The 21,357-nt window shown below is 34.8% G+C and overlaps 1 protein-coding gene across 3 annotated transcripts in view; it reads left to right on the top strand.

Moving 5' to 3' along the window:
• The window catches only part of SEMA5A (semaphorin 5A), a 327,493-nt gene that overhangs the window by 201,181 nt on the left and 104,955 nt on the right, over positions 1 to 21,357 (top strand). For all 3 annotated transcript variants that reach the window (XM_029958921.1, XM_018070097.3, XM_008922830.4), the window contains 2 exons: positions 2,186 to 2,321; positions 4,039 to 4,243. In XM_029958921.1, the coding sequence (XP_029814781.1) occupies positions 2,186 to 2,321; positions 4,039 to 4,243 (341 nt within the window). The remainder of the gene's footprint in view (positions 1 to 2,185; positions 2,322 to 4,038; positions 4,244 to 21,357) is intronic.

Below are 21,357 nucleotides of genomic sequence, written 5' to 3'. Positions count from 1 at the left end.
CAATGGAGTAATGTAGTGAATTTAAACACCGCTTTTATAAAGAGAATAGTAGAGACTTTGAAATTACTGGGGATAAGAAAATTTGATGTTGTTTTGATCAGTAATTTTAATTTCATTGATCTGTTTTACTAGCTAGTTCAAATAATAAAAGACAGGTATTTCTCAAGTGGCATACACATACCCCCTTCAACATGATCTTTTATGAAAGTCAAAATAGCCTTGACATGTTCCTGCCATGAAAAGCTTGACCAGAGGAATTCTACTGCAGAAAATCCATAGGGCTTAGGCTATGGAAGGGGAACGATGCTCCTGATGCTCCCTGGCTCTTCTGAAAATGGACTTGCTAATGTTAAGACTACCTTTGCCACGTGAAAGTAGACAGTATTTGAAACCTTGCTGCTACTTCCTTCTTCCCTGGTGGCCTGTCATTCTGATTGTTCAACAGAATGGACTCTTCAAAGAGGATTTAATTACAACTGTTTGAGGGTGGGTTTTTTTGATAGCTCCCATTAAGTTATATTTGTTCCTGACATCAAATGTTGTAAGTAAATTTTTGGACATTGTTGAAATGTTGTAGAGTTAGGATTGCTTCCCCATGCTGACTCCCTGTTCATGGATAATCTGTGGAACCAACCTGATTCACCTTTCCACACTGCAACTGATGGTGTAGAAATGCCAAGGTTTCCCATGAGATGGAACAACATATTCCTTTCTCTTGATGTAACAGCATCAGATATTGCTTAACCACATTCAGCATTCTTCAATCTCAATACCTTTAGAATTGCAATGACTTTATTGTACTCTAATTCCTTTTTTAATATACTTGAATATACTTGTGGAGGGAAAAAATGAAACATTTCTGTCAATAAAGACTGAGTAACAGCCAAACCTGCACCTTTTTTATATGGTTGATGATTAAGTCCACTGTAACCACTGCTTCATAATGAAGCTGATTTTGTTTCTTTTAGACTATCTGAAAAATCTGTAAGCGCGAATCTAATGTCCTTTAAGGACTTCAAGAAATTCAAGAAGACATTGGTATGGGTACTATAGAATATTATTACTGAGCTGCATTTAGTGATAATTTATATAGGCAAGGGATTATCAAATCCAATGATAATTGATTCTGCAGATATTGAACACCAAGTGTTGGTGTTTCTTTGAAATAAGGATGACAAGCATAAGAAAGCAAATTGCTCTTTTGTCCTGGTATTTAATCCATATATCCTAACTTTTTTCAGTTGCTGATAGATTTGTGCCTCCAGGTATTGTTGTTTACTTGGGGTTTTTTTCCCATAATTTTGGAGTTTCTATAGTATACTTTCTTAAGCCTTGTGTAAAGTGCAGGCTAAGTTTAAATAAAAAGAAAAATATATTAAAAAAAAAGAAAATAATAATGTGTGGATCAATTGTCAGCAGTTTTACCTGCAATGGAAATCTGTGCAACTAATAGCTTTATTATCTATTCATTTATTTCAAAATGTGGAAGAAACAATACTGGTTCTCATATTACAAGCTTTCATAATAATTAGATTATATTCTTTACACTATGCAGAATTACTTTATTGCCAGGTATATCGCATTTTCAAGGCAAATGCAGGAAATTTTATGATTTGTCTGACTGCCATTTATTTGTGTTTATTTGTTTAACCTTGTATGCAGTCCAAGTTGTTTTCTCTTGATGGGTTTCTGAACTTGTATACTTATTGCTGTACATCATCTCTTGGAAGACAGGATTTTTGTAGAACTATCTGGGATTCCATAAGGTCCAGAGACATACCATAAATTGAATAAATCCTTACCTTGTTTCATCTATGTTGTATGGAAGAAATATTAATAAGCCCTAAGAGTAATATCATCCTGAACTTTGTAACTACAAAAGAGGTGTCCCTAGTGCATATGATTGTGTGGAAGTATAGCCTTGTGGTATCAGAGCAGCGACAGAAGGTAGGAAGTTCTAAGTTTCTCCCGCACCAGCTACTTGGTAAGGCCAACAAATATTTTAAATGCAATGTCTGTGCTAAATCAGCTTATCATCTCTCATTATCTTGAGATATCATCTCCTGGCTGATCTTATCTGCTTAGTTAGTTACTTGAAGGATTGAAGAGTTAGTCTTTTTTATTTATTTTTCAACAAGTTGACTTAATGTTATTGTTTAGGTTAATATTTATATTTCTTTTACAGGAACAGCATAGCAGCCTCAGCAGTTTGTGTTTTCAATCTGAGTGCCATAACTCAGGCCTTTAATGGACCCTTCAAATACCAGGAAAACTCCCGATCTGCTTGGCTTCCATATCCCAATCCTAACCCTAATTTTCAGGTATGAATACAAGGGAGAGGGACAATCGTTTACATGAGGTTTTCTCAAAAGGCTTTATGGTTCATGGTTAATAAGGCCCTGTCTTACACTAGCCTAAGACCTTAAAAGAACCTAAAAAAATAGAAGTACTTAGGAAGATTAGATTTCTGGCTCTGTAACTGCAGCAGTGATGTTGGTGGTGCTTTAGAGTACACTTCACATAGACGGGATATATTCATTGACTTAGTCACTGGTTTCCTTCCCAGAAAGAAGGACTTTTCTTTTATAGAGTCCTTATGATAAAGTATCAGAAGTTCTGTTTGTGTAGTCCCAGAAGTAGATTTGTCCTCAAAGTATTCACCTACTCAGTAATAACAGAGAGAAGTATGTGATGTGAAGGAAGACTATTGCCCTGTTGTTACAGTTCCATCAGATATCGTATTTCCAAGGCTGGATTATATTTATGAAATATTTCCAGATTAGAATACTATGGAAGTCCCAGTTTTGAGGAATGTTGTTTTTCTTCAGAGATCACTGCTTTTCTCTTAGACAGAGCAATGTCTATCATAAGACCAAGGACCATTTGAATTTCAGTGTACTATGAGTGTTCAGCTGGAATCTTTCCTGCATGATGGATTCAGAGAAATTCTTCTCTGGCATGGTTTATTTTTTTCATTGATCTGACATACAGAGCAAGTAATTGTTTCCTGCCAGTTGTTTATTTTTCTTTCCTCATCATCTGATTTCTCATGAAATTTCTTGACTTTTTCTTAACATTTGTGGATTTGGAACAATGACATAATTTCAGACTGAAGACATGGCAATAATGAAAAAAAACTGGTAGGGTTTTGAACTCTGTATTTTGCTCATGCTGTAATTTATGGCATAATTTATGTATAGTAAAACAGAATGAAAATTATGACTTGGATATGCCTTTCACATCACCCAAATATTTGATAAATGTTGTGAAGTACTGCTTTACTTCTCTGATGCCAATTATGCCTGAGTAAATATGTGGATGTTTATATATTCACATGCATTAAGCAGCTTTCTCTTCTGTGTCCCCAGTTGAACACAAATATGCTAAAATTAACTGCCACTTATTTTGCTTAGTTTATTTGTGATTGAAACTTGTCCATGAAGTTAGTAAATGCTTTCTTGTAAGGAAAGAGTACAGTTTTCAGATAAAAATTTGTTCAGTTTCAAATGAAAAATGTCTTTGCTGTGGATAACATTGATAGAGCTCTTCACTGTCCATTTTTGCTATTTAACACAGAGTCTTAAGAAACTCCTAGAACGGTTTGTGGTACTTTCACCTCTGACTGTGGTAGGACATGGAATTTCCTTTGAAAATTTGTTGTCTTTAGCACGGCTTCTGTGAAAATTATAAAGAAAACTAGTTAGAAAACTATTTGGTTTGTCAGATGGTAGTTTTTCTCCTTCATGCCCTGTGAACATAGGAGTAGCATAATATTACTGTAGTCCACTTGTGCTGGTCTGTCTAGTGCCCTTCCATATTGTTTAGGGTTAGGGAGCCTCTATAGTACTGCCTCAGGAAAGCTGAACTTCCTCAATTGCTGCACAGTCTGGCTAGCACCAAAATGGGACCTGAAGGTCGAATTCCACAGTGTCACTACATGATTTACCCTTGGGTTTTATTTTCTTGTGCCTTAAATCAGGGAGTAGATCTGTTGTTTTTGTTGCCACGTATAGTAATGTTAGTTTTCTGTGTTTACAGTGTGGCACCATGGATCAGGGTTTGTATGCAAATCTGACTGAGAGAAATCTTCAAGATGCTCAAAAATTCTTCTTAATGCATGAGGTTGTTCAACCAGTTGTTCCAATTCCTTACTTCATGGAAGACAACAGTCGATTTTCCTATGTGGTTGTGGATGTTGTGCAGGGAAAGGACATGCTTTTCCATATCATCTATCTCGCCACAGGTATGAACTCTGTTTGCTGCAATAACTGCAAAAGTTTATGAGGTCTTTGAGCTTTAATGTTCTGCGAATTACATATTAAATATGTGTAGAGCACCTTGAAGATCATTTTTTTCTCTTTGACAGCAACAACCTGTTTATCTTAAACATTTTTTGGATAGAAGAAGCTGTTTACTATGTATTTTATGTCATATTGTGAACTCAAAATTTGGTGTCAGTTTCCTATTCTCCTTTGAAGGTGTGAAGCCTACATGCTCTTGGAATGAACAGTTGGGAATTCTACAAGTGACACTTCCCAAGCTTCTGTCTTTTATTCTGTTTATGTAGTTAAGGGTACAAAGTTAAGGGCCCAAGATAAGATGGTTTAGGATATAGAAGTAACTTTATAAATAGCAAATGCAACAACTGCTATTGTTATTTTTGACTTTTCTACTCACATCTATTTTATCACCTTTCCTTTTGTCTCATTTTTAAGACATTCATTATGCAAATTTACACCCTACCTTATTATTTTCCCATTTATAAACAAACTTAGGAATGAAAGAAAAAGAATTCTTCACCTAAAGTTGCCTTGGTTAGAACTATTGCTTTCTTGCTTCAAAATTTCAAGCTTCTTAAAAGTAGTGAATGTGTTGGAGAACTGTTTTTGCAGAAAAAAGATGTCCTCAGCTGAGACTGAAATCCTAGGTTGAACTGACAAATTTACAGACTCACGTCATAAAACTTAAGGTAGTTCTTCAATGCTTAGTCCTGTGCACATTATTAGGGAATAGCTCATCAAAGTAATGGTTTGTTAATGTTCATAGTTTATCTCATTGTGCTTCTTGAAAACTAGACAGAAATAGAAGGGTTTTTTATAGGTTGCATCTATGCTTGGATTTGTCCAGTTCTAGTCGAAACAGCCTGCTGGGTAGTAAATCATAGCATTTTAAATGAAATCATGCCAATACTAAATGATGTTTGTATTGTAGAGGTCTCCTGACAGAAACTGAATTACAGAAATATGTGCTGAATTGGTTTCATGGAAAGAGACTACCACTGCATTGTGGGATATTTGCATTAAAAAGGTAGCACCAAGAATGTCTTTTTCCATGATTCTGATTGTCTTCAGTTTTCAGTTTCCCTTAGTGTTTTACCTTTCACGTTTGATTCAGTAAGTGAGAATCTAAAACTTTACGCTTCATGGTTCACTAATAAATTGTCTCAGGAGAGACTGTTCTTTTTATGCATCTGTGTACTTTTTATGCTGCTAAAAATGATGCTGCTCTTATACTCCTTATGATGTATGCTTACCTTTCAATTTCATTCTTCTCTGTACCTCTGGTTTCGGTCATTCATGGAAGCAGGATACTTGCCTTAACTGGATCTTTAGTCTGACTTTAGCATATGCTTTCCTGTAGTTGGACAGTGTATGTTTTATGAGAAATCATATGATAAAACCCTCATTCTATTCTAGAAATTTTCTTGACGTAATCAATTCTATTTCACATCTATTTCACTGAATCACAGTGGATTTTTTTAACATTACTTCTACCACACTCCTTCCCAATTGAGTGTAAGTACTAAGCCTAATTTTCTAAGAAATATTAATATTCACTTTTCAGAAGAATTACTTTTTGCTAGATTTTGAAATTATGACACATGTTTATACTCAAACAACCCATTTACAGTACATAAGGGTAGTTTAAAAATCCCCAAATACACCAAATTACATAGTGTAATTTATTTAAAATATTATGATTTGAGGAGGAAGGCAGTATTTTGCCTTCTTTGGGATGCAGATCATAATTTTAGTTTCATTATATTGTTAATTGTGAAGCATCTTAGTTCTCCAGAGCCCTTGTGTAGAAGCTGTGGAGCAGTTAGCATGGAGTTTTCATCATAAACTGCATGTAGTAAAAGATTATTGAGAAAAATACCACTGCTTCTGTAAACAACAGAAACTAAAAGGCAGCTACCTTAATTTGGAATATAAACAATAACTTTGGAAACAGACCGAGTTTAAGAGTTTTGAATTTCTCCAGTGCCCAGCTTTACTCTCATATACAATGTCATCTAACCCAAGATCCTAAGACCATAAAGCATGTATGTACTTGGGAGAGGTGAAAGAGGGGGATGACAGTTACTACCAGTCTGAGAAACATTGTTATTATTGTGTCTTTCCTGATTTAATTTATTTGCACCATTAAAAGAGGCAGTAAATTAAATTTTGAGTTATTTTTTTTACCACAGTGCTTTGTCTTCAAAAAAAAGCCAAAGGAACAAAAGCTGCTGAGTAGAAAAGGACTTGGGGGTGCTGGTCAACAGCTAGCTGAACAATGTGGCCGAGAAGGCCAATGGCATCCTGACCTGTATCAGAAATAGTGTGGCCAGCAGGACCAGGGTGTGATTTTAGCCCTGTACTCAGCATTGGTGAGGCTGCACCTTGAAATCTGTATTCAGTTTTGGGCCTCTCACTACAAGAATGACATTAAGGTGCTGAAGCCTGTGGAGAGTAGGGCAATGAAGCTGGTGAAGGGCCTGGAGCACAAGTCCTGTGAGGAGTGGCTGAGGGAGCTGGGGTTGTTTAGCCTGGAGATAAGAAGGCAACTGCCTGACAGGAGGTTACCAGGTGGTGATGAGTCTCTTCTTCCAAGTAAAAAATGGTAGGACAAGAAGAAATGGCCTCCAGCCAGAGGAGGTTTAAATTGGATACTAGGAAAAATTTCTTCACTGAAAGGGTGGTCAAGCATGTATGGGATATATAGAAGTGATGAGGAGCCAAATCCTGTCCTTTTAGACATCCTTAAATCAATGACCTGGAGGAGGCGAAAGATCACAGTGTGCAGGTGACACCAGACTAGGGTACCAGGAGTTACATTGGAGGACAGTGGTGCCATCCAAAGAACTTAGACATGCTGAAGGGACGAGCTAGCAAGAACCTCACAAAATTCAGTAGGTGCAAATATGAAGTCCCAAATCTGGGAAAGACCAACTCTATGCAATGACTGTGGCTGGGGACTGACTGTCTAGGAAACAGCTCTGTGACAGGACCTGGAGACTTTGATAAGACAGCAAGCTGAACATATGCCAAGAGCATGCTGTCACTGCAGAGACAGCCAATAGCATCTTGGGCTGTATTAACAGGAACATAACCCGTAGATCAAGGGAGGAGGTCGTTCCTCAGTTTTGGCCTCCCCCAATACAAGAAGGACATTGATAACATGGAGCAAATTCAGTGGAGGGTCTTCTTCTATTGGAGGCTGCAGCACCATGCCCTAGGAGGAGAAGCTGACGGGGAGGAAGGGCTTTGGGGGGAGCAGGGTGCTAGTAACAGCCTGCAAATACCTAGAGAGAGTTTACATGGAAAACGGTGACATGCTCTTCACACTGGTGCATGGTGGGAAGACAAGAGACAAGAGGCAGAGAATTTCAGACTGGATATATGGGAAAATCTTTTTCACTTCTAGGACAGTAAAGCAACAGATTGGATTTCCCAGAGAGGTTGTGCATCCTCCATTCCTGGAGGTTTTCAAGACCACACAGCAACCCAGTCTATGTAACAGCTATCTGTCTTTCGAGCAGAAGATTGGAATTGAGACCTTCTGATCTCCCTTCCAACCTAAATTATCCTGTGTTTATTGTATGCCAGTATAATGTGCAAACTGCTTGGGCTAAATTAAATTTTTATTCAACACTGTGATAATAGATACCACTGTACTTTCTGCTGCCAAAAGGAAAGTGCATTCAACTCTGATGTAAGTACTGTCAGTAAGCAATTTGCACTTAGTGGTGTAAAGCAGGATGGATCTAATCCATGCTGTGGGAGATGTATATCACATGACTTTTTTAGCTATAATTAATTATAACATTCTGCAAAATTTGACTTTTAAAATGCACAAAGCTGAATCAGTGGAAATGTAGGCATATGGATTGGATTGAATACAAATGAATGCTCTGCTGTCTTTGTTACTCAAAGCAAAAATCTCATTTTTTGAAACAGATGGGCAATAGTTAAGAGAAAGTTCTCTCTTCACCCCCTCACATTCAGTAACTTATCCACCCTGTTATTAGAATACAAATATTACAGAGGCAAATAACCCTGGGAGTGTAAAAGTATAATCCAACTTCATTAAACCTTAAATAGATATCGTATTATTTGAGGGGAGACTGGGGGTAAGCAAACAAATGCATTAATCTGCTGTGTCAACAGTCTTCTTTTCCTAAACCTTTGCCAAGTCATCATTCTGCTAGCAGATTCTTATGTGCTAGGACTTAACAGCTACTGCTCATATCAAAAATATACTTTAATACTTTGGAGACACATCTTAATCTTTCACTACAGTGACTTCTAACACACAATGAAGGGATATATCAATTCTTGCACATTTTGTGCTACTGGCTTTAGGCAAGCAGAAATCCCCAGAACAATTTTCAGTGATTCAGAAAGGAAAGTCAAGGAAAGCATTCACAGATGTTCTGAACTAAAAATCATCTGTAACAATACATGAAAAGTAGAGTAAACTAGAGAAACACTCAATATTCTGACAACTTTCTAAGTATGAAAGGCTTCTTTCTTTGTTAAAAAAAAAAAAAGGCAATCCAAGCAAAATTGTGCTGTATTTGTTAGAGTTTTCTTTCTCTTCCTTTTGTCCCTTTCCCCCCACCTCACATTTTTTCCTCCATTTTATTTCTGCCTTTCAATTTAAGTGGCCCATCGTTAAAAACTTTGCTGATATCAAAAAGTTTTTTAAAACAGGATGCTGCAACAAGAGCAACTAGTCCTTATTTAGAGGACTGTTGCAAAATGTATTGATTTACTAGAATGAATGAGAAAATTATTGGATAGAGTGTCTAGTTGGAGGGCATTATGAAAACATAATAAATTTAGGGGTTTAGAAAAAGTAATATTTACACTGTCTGATAAAAAACTTTTAAGGCTATCCTGTAAAATGACTTGGTGAAAAAACTCCCATGTTTTTTCTGTTCTTCAGTACCACTGGACAGAGTATGTTCCCTCTGTATCCTAATTAGAAATGGTATATATCCAGTGGTGGATCTTAATTATTTGATTTAGAGTACAATATTGATGAAATTTGGGTATGGCTGACTTATAAAGAAAGTATGAAACCTGAAGAAAGATTTATTGTTGGCTATGTTGCGTGTCTCTAAAGAGTGGATTGTTCAATGAAGTGAACCACAATTTTTATGCCTTAAAGCCAGGTTTTAGCTGAAGCTTAAAGGTCACTAGAAGATGTTATTACAGGTTTCCAAGAGGTTCTAGAAAGTGTTTTTCTTCCCTCTTAACACCTCAAAATTACAGGTAGCAATGCAAAGAATAATGATAAAAACAATTCTGATAAACCACACACAGCAATTATAATGAAGTAGTAGAGAGGTTTCATGAAGAAATTTCAAAAGATATTTTTTGAAAATGCAACTGGATTTTTCATACATTTTCCTTTAGAACAGTTAAAACAGGTAGTAAATCTCCACAAATATAACATTTTTTCTCATGAAACCCTGAAACTGTAGATTATCTAGAAACTAGTCCCAGCCTCTTGAAGAGATTTGGAAGTTTGCATGAAACTCAGTATGGAAATGCTATCAAAACAGTTTGTATTTCTCCTGTTTGTCTTCCTAGATGGGAGTAAACTGATGCAAAGTACTCCATGATTTGATTCCTCCGTGATTTTTTTTTGCAGTTATATCTTTTTCATTTTGTTTTTGTAATAAGTACACCACACTTTTTGCTAGGGAGCAACCCAAGGTCTTAACAAGAATAAAAGTTGTGTGTGTGTGTCGTTACTAAAAAATCTCAGATGAGATTTTGTCATTTTCCTGGCAGACTACATTTTTGATCAAAGTGTGCAGCTTTCACAGTTTAATGTGCATTTTGTCAGAATGTATGGAGTATGTGCAAAGTTACCAACCTGAAAGTTATAAGCAAATATATGTGCTTATATGCATTTCTTATGCTCTCTTGGTCCAGAGAGCAACAAAATTTAAATTGACTACATTTTTTCCAATTTGGTGCTATTTCTGACTGTGTTATCTTAAGTGCATTGAGGTTATTGGAAGCAATCTGTACATAATTTCTGTAGAAAGGAACTATAGAATTTTCATCTCCGTTTAAGAATTACCTCCTTAGTCTAGAAACCACAATAGAAATGCAATAATAAAAAGGATCAGAGTAACTGTAATTTTGAGTCAGAAGTCAAGTGTGAAAGTGGTAGGTAGTCTATTTGTATGTATTAATTCCTTCAAGTTCAGAAACAGGGGAATCAGAGTACAGATGGATAATGAGGCGTATACACTGTGTCACGAAGTTGTCACTTTTTGAAACCATTTCTCTTCTATTATTACAGAAAACACAGTTGCTTTGTTTCTTATACCTTTCCTTGACAAAGGTAAAGTATGCTTTTACAGAGTTGTAAAGCACCCCTGCAGTGGTTTTAAAACTATTTTCCTGCAACTTGTTATCCTTCTGGCTTTATGCAATGTCATTTCAAGAAGCTTGAAGCAAGGACACTCATCAATTACTTTACTGTCAAAAACTGGTGCGTGTTGGAAGACACTAGTCCTAAGAGCAACATGATGATCTTGAACATTTGTTTCAAAAAAACAAGCAGTAAACCATAAAGTTAATAACCTTATTCTCTTCTGCTTTAGCAGTGACAGTTACCTCTGATAAAGAAAAACCCTAGCTTAATTAATGCTCTGTATATATTTTTAAACTTTTCGGGAAATATTTTACTTCAAAGTTTAAAAAAATGTGTAAAAGATTTCATGATTTTTCTCCAAGAGCTTAATGTTCACTTGGATTTATGCTAGCTTTACTAAGAAGGCTTCCTATATATTTCTGCTAGAGTATTTATTTTATTTTTTTATGTTGAATTATCTGTAAAGACAAAGAAGGATAATGTAAACTTTTACTGTTTTTTTATGTAATTTAAACACAGAGATGTTGATTTGTTACTGCCTTGTGTATTGTGTCATCTGTACTAGGCAAAGGGGTTTTAAAATATTACTAAATGAGAATGGCTACATCTAAAGTTCAGGCTACAGAGTTATAAATGATACTATGGGTCTCTAGAGAATCAAACCCGGCATTTAAAATGTCCAGTAGTACTGATTTCCCTTGGCTTTATCACTGTATATAAAGATAAATCATTCTGCCAGATCCAGTTGGAGAGGTTTCTTAATAAATAGATGGCTCTAACTAGAGCTGATTAAATTATTAATTGTCAGCACTTTATATGTGTGAGTTGTAGCCCTTTATTTGGTTCACAAATTACTCAGCACTTATTTGTAGTAATTTTTTGTTATTATAATCAACCCATAAATAGGTCATGATTTTGATTAGTTTGTTACTGCTATTTGCTCATATAGTTTGTTCATATTTTCATTAACGTGTTCATGAATTGCAAGTAGATGGTATTCTGTTTTCTCATGGGACAAATTTAGGTAGAAGAAGCTCTTTTTTTCTGTTCACAAATTATCATCATGTCTTTATAATTGCCCAGCTCTGTTGGATAAAGACTATAAATAAATGTCCAAAGAACATATGGTATGTGCATTTCTATGTTGCCACTGGAAATCACAGTTGCTGCAAAAAGCAGCTACTGACTGAAGAACAGCTGGCTCTGCTTTCATGAGAATGAGCTTAATGCGTGGGCCAGGGAGGGAAAAAGATTAAAAGAGCTGGAGACAGTCTCAACCTTCCATTTAAAAAAGACCAGCTCCTCTTTACCGTGGTGGTGCTGAACTTTCAAATCCTTTTTGACTACTTTATAAACTTAGAATGACCAAATAGCCTATCCTTCATTTCTGTGTGTTTTGAAGCTACCACTTCTTCCTGGAAGAGAAACTAGACTTGATAATCCCTGTGTCATTTGTTATTAGAAAATTCTAATGCGCAAAATGCGAAGCTGTAAGCAAAAGAGGTATCTTACATGGTGCTCAGTGTTGTCCTGCTGCCTTCGAAACTAAGATCTATTAGCATCTATGCCTACACTCAAAACTCTTATTTTGCCCTTGATAGCATGCAGTGCCAGTCAACAGGCTTGGTCCTAATTTCAAAAAACAGTGTTGGAATTAGCTTTATGCTGGCGAGGAATTCAATCTTTGAACCGACTGTGTAACCCTTGCACAAGTACACAGTATGAAGGTCTCTTGTTGAGAGATGTGGGGAGGAAACCTTCTCTTTAAAGGGACTTGACTTTATCATAACATTTCAGAAAGGGTTAGGTGACTTGGCATGTTGCTGAGCATTGTGAACTTCTTTAGAATATTCTGCAAGGCTTTTTACTTCTAAAAAGCCTTTCTTTTAAGGTGGACATGCATAGGAGTGATTCAATAAACCCTGTCCAACCAAAGAAGAAAGTTGAACAGTTAAATCACGGGGAGAAATAAAAGTCCGAACCTTACAAGAAATTCAGCTTTGACCCTAAAAAACCAAATATAGATCATAAATATGATTCTATGATAGTTACAATATTTAGTGTGAGCTGTCAGTAAAGCTGTCATGAAATGGGATATTATACTGAACTCCTGTTTTCTTAATGTTTGTGAACTTCTTTATTCTGTATCCTTTGTCCTATAAACCTCAATAAATCTAGATATTTATAACTGAGCATATACAAGCAGTGGCACTAATAATCATTGGGATTTTTTCCCCTTGTGCTTACTCAGCTCTGTTCATAGGACATGGCAAATCTTAATAATCTAAAGAATTTCTTAATAAAGATATACCTTATTTACTTTTGTCTGTGTCTTGTAAGTCATCAAAATGTGAAGATGCTTTGTTCCAGACACTGTGGACTTTATGTGAAGAGTCCTTTAACCTGCAGATGCAATTACAAAAAGATGGATTAGGTTCCATATGCATTTTACTGTAATCAAATCACAGGGTAAGAGTTCTAATATCTTGCCTACAGATTCATTCTTCTAGCTTTTAGTTACTTTTATTTTTCTTTCTTATCCCGTGAATCTTGGAAATTTCATTCTGTAAAGGCGCGTCTTAGAAGGAATAGGCATGACTGCAACCAGAATAGTGGTTAGACTGCTTGCCTACAAAGTATGAGGGTTTTTTTAACTAACAAGCTTTGTGAGATTTTCTAGTTATTGCCAGATGTCCTGGCTCCTAGACTATTATATAAAGAATATAATGTAATATGATTGTATACATTGTAGACTATGGCTGTATACTATGGCTATATGCTATGGCTATGGCTACTTTAATGGAATAGTGAGAGTAGTGAGATGAACATCTGGTAAGAGATTTGAGATTCATTTCTCTAATCCCAACTTCGTTTCTGTGTCTTGTCCATTTACTTTCTTACTTGAGAAGAAAAAGTCATCATCATCATCATCTTGTCCTTTTGTATTTCTGAACAAAAGCTGTGTTTTATGCTGAAATTGCTGCTGAAGTTCCATGCACATCATACTGGAATTGTACTGGACATATGTACTGGATTTGGCTCATTCAGGGCCTGAGGCATGTACTGTGTAGACTGCAAATGAGTTTGAATAGAGGATAGTCCCTGAAACATTTTCATCAGCCAAGTCTGTGATGCTTCTGGATCCATACAGTAGTCAGTTGTCTTTCTGACACTTCCAGTGAAAATAATCACATGTGCCTTGGTTTAGTAATCAGGCAAGGTTTGCTGTTGGTTATTATCTGAGTTTTCTCCACTTGTGCAACTAAATGCTTCCTTGATACAGGCATTGAAAACTTTATTCAGTTGGACAACACTATCATATTCATAGCATGCATTAAGTAGTACAAGATATTTATTGTTTTGGTGGTATGAAGGAAGGCAATAAAAAATAATAGGAGCAGTAAGCACTCCCTGTCTGGTCAGATCCAATCAGTTAATACATCTCAACTTTAGAAGACTGGCAGGGATCCAGGGCCTGTATTTGATGGTAATTTTTTCCTTGTTGTGGCATTCTTCGCTGCTACTCTGTACCAGATAGCAAGCCTTAAATCATACAAACCATTTCATCTTGCAATTAATATTTATGTTTATTACCTACTCTACTACTTTAGTTAGAGGTTACACATTTCTTCAGAGGTGCTCTTCTTCTCTGTCTACTAACTCTAGTCCTAGATATTGATTAAACATTTTAGAAGATCTCTCCAAAATCAGAAAGTTTTCTCTTCTTGTGAAGAAGTTTCTGGGAAATTACTACATACTTTTTTGTTTGTTTCATTGTCAATGTAGCAACCAGCCCCCAATAACAACCTTATTGTTACATTTCTTTCTCTTTTCAGAATCTAGGATATTGAAATTATGCATCTCTTGACAAGTGTAATGTTTCCTATTCAGAACCATATGAATTCTTGTGTCTTCTTTGCCTCAGGTCTTCAAGCTTTGTGTGTATATGTGTCATTTTTACTATAGTAAAAGCTGGATGTTGCCAACAAAAGTAGCTATAATTGCAATATAATGCCTAACGGGCATTCTCTGGAATAGGTGTTATTCACATATAGCTCTTGGTTATCTTGACTCTGTTTGGTTATCATCTTACTGTACTCAGGGAGTAAATATTTGAGACTTCTGAAAACATCTAATGGGAATCTTGGTAAAGATAGTATCATAGCACATGCTCACAGCTTAATATGCATATTGGCAGGACCGGTTTGATTCAATAACTATAATCAACACTGATAAATATATACAATTTGTTTTGTCTGTAGGTTTGATGTCCCAACATAGTCTTGATATTCTATTTGATTTTGAATCTGACATTGTTAAGTTCATTCATTTTCTAAGCTATAAGAATGTGTCTTTTTATATAGCAAGTGTTTTTAGTCTGATGCAAGACAGAAAAGGTGTTTTACTGGCCTTCTCTGAGGCTGCTGATTTCATCTATCATGATCCTTGTAATTATTTTTTATTATTGAGCAAGTTTGTAGACAGAACTTGGGTCATTTAAGTAAGAATTCAAAATTAGATTATGGTTTGATAAAATTGATGAATGTTTACTTGATGTTACAAATCATGCCTTGGTCTGCATGGCCTACTTGAGGTTTCCTGACAACTTTCCAAGGAAGAAAAACAGAAAGAGTGTGTTGTACTAGAGCCAAACTTGAAATTCTTTTCTGTCACCTCTTTTCCAAGTCTTTAGAACTTATTTTCTTTTCCCCAACTTATTAAAACCTCATCTAAAGATTTTAAGCTGTAGTTTTAACCATATCCATTCTCCTAAGACATCAGTTCTCAAACCAATTCTAGTAACTATTGTTCACATTTTAATATAATTTTCTGAAGGGGTTATAAATGGTGATACTTGGTATGGTCAAGGAGCTATGTTTTGAGAAAATACTGTGCATTTCTCTGGGATTATTCTCTGAAATTAACACAGCAACACAGCAGAGAAGGGTCAGCCTATTGTTGAAGTGATATGGATGGCAGCAGCATTCATGGGGGATATGTAGAGCTGAGGTTTAATTCCTCAGAGTCTCCAGAATTCAAAGTCATCTCTTGCACCTCCTTGTTGAATGCTTGATCCAGAAGAGAAGGGGCTGCTGTGGATGGGAAGGAGCCTTCCCAGATCCATTCACTGACACTTTTTTAATCTGCATGTGGAGTGCACAGTTTGTCTGACAGGCAAATGCAGGAGCACAGCAGCTCTCAAGCTGATTATGTAGAGAATTCTGCTAGAGAGATGATGCCTTGCTCTCTGCTGCAACAACTATTAAAACAGTTTTCAAATGCCTTTTTAATTAAGCAATAACTTCCCTGAAATTCTCTAAGGACACCTATTGCTTACAGGGCATAAAATCACATTCATAATTTTTCTTGGCTGCAGCTGAGACTTTTCTGTTCAACTGTATATTGAGGGAGAACAGAGTAACTGCCTGTCCCTGGCTTTGAATTTGTCATAGAATCAAGTCAGTGTTCAAGAAAACAGCATAGCAAAAGAAGTTTTACATCTTCAGTAGGGAAATGTACCTGTTAAAGATTCTATGGTTAGATATTTTTATAGTTACATGAAACAGTTTTATAAAAAAAGAAGTTTCAAGTTTTAAATTTTTTTCACTATAGGTGGTATTACTGTTCTGAATATCAAGTCTGGAGAGAAAAAACTGGCACTTAAACCCAGATCTCACAAGTCTCCACCTTGTTTCATGAGAATAGTTTCTTTATTAAACTTTTATCAGTGAAAACTAACTAAATGAGATTGCAAATAAAAGATAGTTAAAAGACACCCCAGTCACATCTTTGACAAGCTGAAAATCTCCTAGAATATTGGAAATAGAAGTAGTGAATAAAGGTGTGCCAATGAGCATGATTCATTAAAAATGCATACATTTTGAGATTGTTGAAATTACTTTGGGGTTGTATTTTTTTCATCAGGCAGGAAGAAACATTTGGTTTAGATCTAGGAAGGGTGAGAAATCGCCACTAGATTATACAAGAACCACTCTAGCAAGCTGAGAAAGTTTGATTTTCTTTGTGAAAGAAACAGACCTAATTGATATGATAGCTGAGACACGTAACTCAGCATGTATTTGTTATTTAGTATAGGTTTTTGCTTGACATTCTAGAAAAGACCAAGGGGAAAGCAGAGAAAAGATATTTCAGTTTTAGGAGTTTGAAGCTTCAACTTTGTAGAAATAATCTTTCTAAAAAAGACATACTGCTGTGGTTTAGCTGCTAGTCACTTTGCATTCTAGTCTAAAATAGATCTGAATTTCCCTCTAGAACTTGAATTCTCTATGTGAAAGATTTTTGAATGATTCTCACTGGAACTGGATTTAAATTCCAATTTGAGGCATGAAATGGCTTCAAATGACACACAAATTGCTGTATTTTCTAAACTATAATGCCTTTTTGATTCATAGGCAACCCTACTAGTGGAAATGTTATTTGTATCAATTTATAATCTGTTGTACTTTATGGAGTGGTAGATATTTTCTGTGCTAAAGTGGATATTTATCTCCTTGCATGGTAGTTACCGGAAGAATGCTTTACTAATTCAACTGCAAACTGATTATGTCCTTGATGCTTTTGAGACATTATAACACATGGGAATTAAATCTACAGGGGATAGAAGTGTTTTAAAGAATATTTTTATACGTTTAAAAGGTGTTCTGTGGAAAACAGTAAAGAAAGGATTGACATGGTGGTTGTCCTAATTTCCTTCGATGGATACCTTACAAAATTATTGTAATTGAAAATGGAAACAAAATTTTGAGGGTTTTAGTTTAGTTTGGTTTGGGTTTTTAGAGAGGTAGTTTACTCTGCAATAATTATTGGGATATATATGTAACTAATTTTTATGTTCTTTCTGTCCTACCAGTCACACGGCTTTGAAGAAAGCTCTTTATTTTTTTCATAATTAGTATCTAGATCAGCACTCTCTTATTCAGAAGTTTCATTAAATCAATAGTTCTAATTCCTATGTAGAAAGGATAACCCATAAATTTTCCCTTCATAGAATAAATACATATTAAATTTTGACATACAACCATGAGAAACTCCTCTAGTTGCAGAGGTACAATTGAATTTCTCTTGGAATAGCCACTAGGGCATTAAGAAGCTTGCTAATAATTTTAGAAGGTATGCAAATAGATTGTGGCTAAAATTGCACTTTTCAGATTCGTAGTAGTTGGCAAATGAGTTAAATTATCTCTCCTGCATGGAAGCCAGGGGACAAGTAATAGACCATCATACCTCCTTTGTTGACAATCATTGTCAAAAATGCATCTCATTTCTGCTTTGTTTCAAAATAATTTCCAATATTTTAAGGAAGAACATCAATATTTACTTGAATTGTACTAGGAAAGAGGGAATAAGAAGGAGTCAGAGCCAAAGATAAAGAACATAAATCTAAAATATTATGTGTGCTTGCTTTTTATGCACTCTTTCAGAACTGCTGTCATTACATCCAAGAATTGAAAAACAAAACCACACCAGATTGCATAAATACTAGGGGTCTTGCCCAGAGAAGAATAATTTAATACAGGTTTTTTTCTATATTTTTGTTTTACTGCTTCCAAAGCTCTTGTCAGAGAAAGAGTCAAACCTTTCCTATTTCCTAAATGTGATAGTTAAGCAACTATTCTGTGCTTTGGAACTGTTAATACACTGAGCACTGTGTGGTATAGTTGTTTGTATATAATTTAAAAGTAGCTTTTGCTAAACTTATTAAAATTACACAATTTAGCACTTCGTTTTTTCTTTCTAAATACCAAGAAAAATGGAATGTCCAATTTTAATATTGCTATGAACTGCATATAGTTTGACAGGAAGCAGAAAATTTTGATTCATTAGTAGTTGAAGTTACTTTTTCTTAAATTTGGAGTCTTATCTTCCCTGGTAATTTTTGTTAACTTCTCTGTCTACTAAATGTACCACCAGAGCAATAGTGACCAAGTTGTAAAATTCAGTGTTGATATATGGCCAAGGATCCTTAGAGTATTGTTATTCTCTAGGAATGGCAGAAATAGATAAACAACCTTTGAAATACAAAGCCCTTTCATACTGAGCATGAGGAAAGAATGATTTGGTTTAAAATCTGGAATTATTAAAAAAGCACACACCCTGTTTTTTTCTTTCTGGAGTACATCTAGAACAGATTTGATTTTATACCTGTTTTTTACTTCACATGGGGCCAAAAACTCTTAAGGCCAAACATTTTGTGCTAAGGTCTCACATGAACAAGCTGCAAAATTTTTCAAGCCCCAGAATGTAACTTTTTTTTTTTAGATCTAACATCTCTTAAAAAAATCCAATTTCTTTGATACATTAATGATACCGTATTGATTGAGCTAAAAATATAACTCACTTGGTAGATTATGAAGATTTTTAGTTGTTTTTCAGTCTTGCAACTATAAAAAATAACTAGGTAGTTTAAGAACTTCAGTTAGGGTTCACTTCTTGGTGGTTTGTATATATTTTCTGCAGATGACAGAAACTATTTAGTATTTATTTTTGTTCCATGTTTTCAATGATATTAATACTGGTTTTTTATAATACCAAGTTTGTCACATGGATTACTGTTGCTTCAGTTAATTTAATTTACTGAAATTTAATTAAATGTCAATGAGTAATGATTTATGAGTTTTCCGTGTCACTTACATACTTTTTTCTCCAAGTGTCCTGCAACGGAGTAAGGAAAACTAAGATACCTGAATAAGGGAGAGCTTAAGCTTTTCTGTTTCCTGTAAGTGATGGTACAGCAGGTAACCAGTGTCTCATTTAACCATTTTGCTCTTTAAAATTAAGTTGCCATATCAACAGGGCAGAACAATTTGCAATATATCTTGAGGAAATGCAACTAAATTCTTTTTTCTATTTCCAGCTACAGTATTTCATAGAAGCTTCTGTTATGCACTTACATAATTGCCTTTTTGATCAAATAAATGTGCTTTCTGTATTTCTCTTAATCTGTATTTCTCAATATCCACCATTGTCTTGTTATCATTGTGAGGATAATGATCTGTAATAGCAAGGCAATCACATTGGTTTATTGTTATCCTTCATAACCTTATCATATTTTATTCTCTCTTAAGCCTGCAAAACAGAACATGTTCAGATTTTTAACCTCCATTTTTGTCTGAAACTTGTAGACAAATTGCATCTATATGTTTTCTTTTGTCATGAAAATATATTAAAAGTAGAGAAAAATAACAAATTAACTATTACACTGATCAGGTTGTTCAAACAGTGGTATACTTTCAAATGGAGAGACAAACATGCAAAACAGCTCTGAAAATAAATATAGACATTTTAAAAAATTGAAATCTATGTCTTGATAAAGCATCACAATTCCATATTCATTTTGGGGTTCACTTTTTTCCTAACTAATTAAAGAGTATACATCTAAAAACCATAAAAATATTTAAACTGAAATTGTAAGTAAAGGTGGAAATTTTAAAATTAAACTACATTTTTTTTGTTTTCTGTATCATTATAGAAGTACTATGCTTACCCATAGTATATTTTTAATTTTTAAAGAAGGGCTAAGGCTCAGTTTTTCACTTGTCCTTTAGGTTGTATTCTTGTATTTCAAGTATAAATACATAACTCAGAGACTTGGAGGTAAAAGATAAACTAAGTTACAGATCTTGGTTATATTATCTTCTAAATATGCCTTACTTTAAATCAAATTGTACCCCACCCCCATATGGGAAAACAGAATATAGCAAAGGCTTTAATTATCCATATTCTACTGATGATTTAACTAATTTTAAAGTTATTTTTAGAAAGGGCAAAAAAGAGTAAGTTTTAAATCCCATCATATTCTGTGTACCATATGTATCTTTTTTGATGTTATACAGATTGCTAAACCCTAAATCCTGGGTTTTCCCTTTGTAGGCTCAACCAGCTGCTGCATTAACTGTTCCTGTGTCTTTTTTCTGTGTTGAGAGCACTTAAGACCTTATGCAACTTAGTACTTTCTGTTATTGGAATAATTTTCTACTGTTAGCCAAATGCACATTCTGCTTCATGGTAGGGCTTTTTCCAGTTCCTGTGGTGGAGGAAAGAAAATACTGATGATACATTTTTTCAGAATGGCAGAATGTTTGTAAATCACCTTGCACTTTCTTTGATTTTGTACTATTATATGTTCTGTACTATCATGTTTTGTACTATTATATATATATAAAAATCAATTTTATATTTGGTATTTCAATTTATTATTCTGAAAGACCTCTCCCTTGAAGGCGACTCTTATGCCCAATTTTTTTTCCTATAGTGTTTAATACAAGAGTTATATGATTAATGTAAACTAATTATATGCATGTATGGATAATATTTACAAGATATTCAACATTCTTTAATTTCAACAGTCTTGAAACTGTCTGAATGCTTTTATTTTTGAACTGGAAAAATAATATGCAAAACCAATGTAGAATAGGCAGAATTAAAGTAATAATATAATTTAAAATTAATATAATTTTCCAAAGTCTATTTCAAATTAGACCCCTTGAAAACATACATAATTTATATTTATTTCAACTACACTTTAAAATGTATTCTCCCAAATTTCCACCTATTAAACCCCCTGATTATTATGCTACCAGATTGGTAAGATTATCAATGAGGCTGTTTTCACATATTATAATGGACAGAGTAGTGCATTTCTTGCACAGGTGTTATCCTATTCAAGTTCAGTTG

The sequence above is a fragment of the Manacus vitellinus genome, unplaced genomic scaffold, assembly GCF_001715985.3.
Source record: "Manacus vitellinus isolate BGI_N305 unplaced genomic scaffold, ASM171598v3 scaffold_17_pilon, whole genome shotgun sequence".
NCBI lineage: Eukaryota > Metazoa > Chordata > Aves > Passeriformes > Pipridae > Manacus > Manacus vitellinus.
Note: the sequence above shows the minus strand (reverse complement) of the source record. Positions and strands in the feature narration are given on the sequence as shown.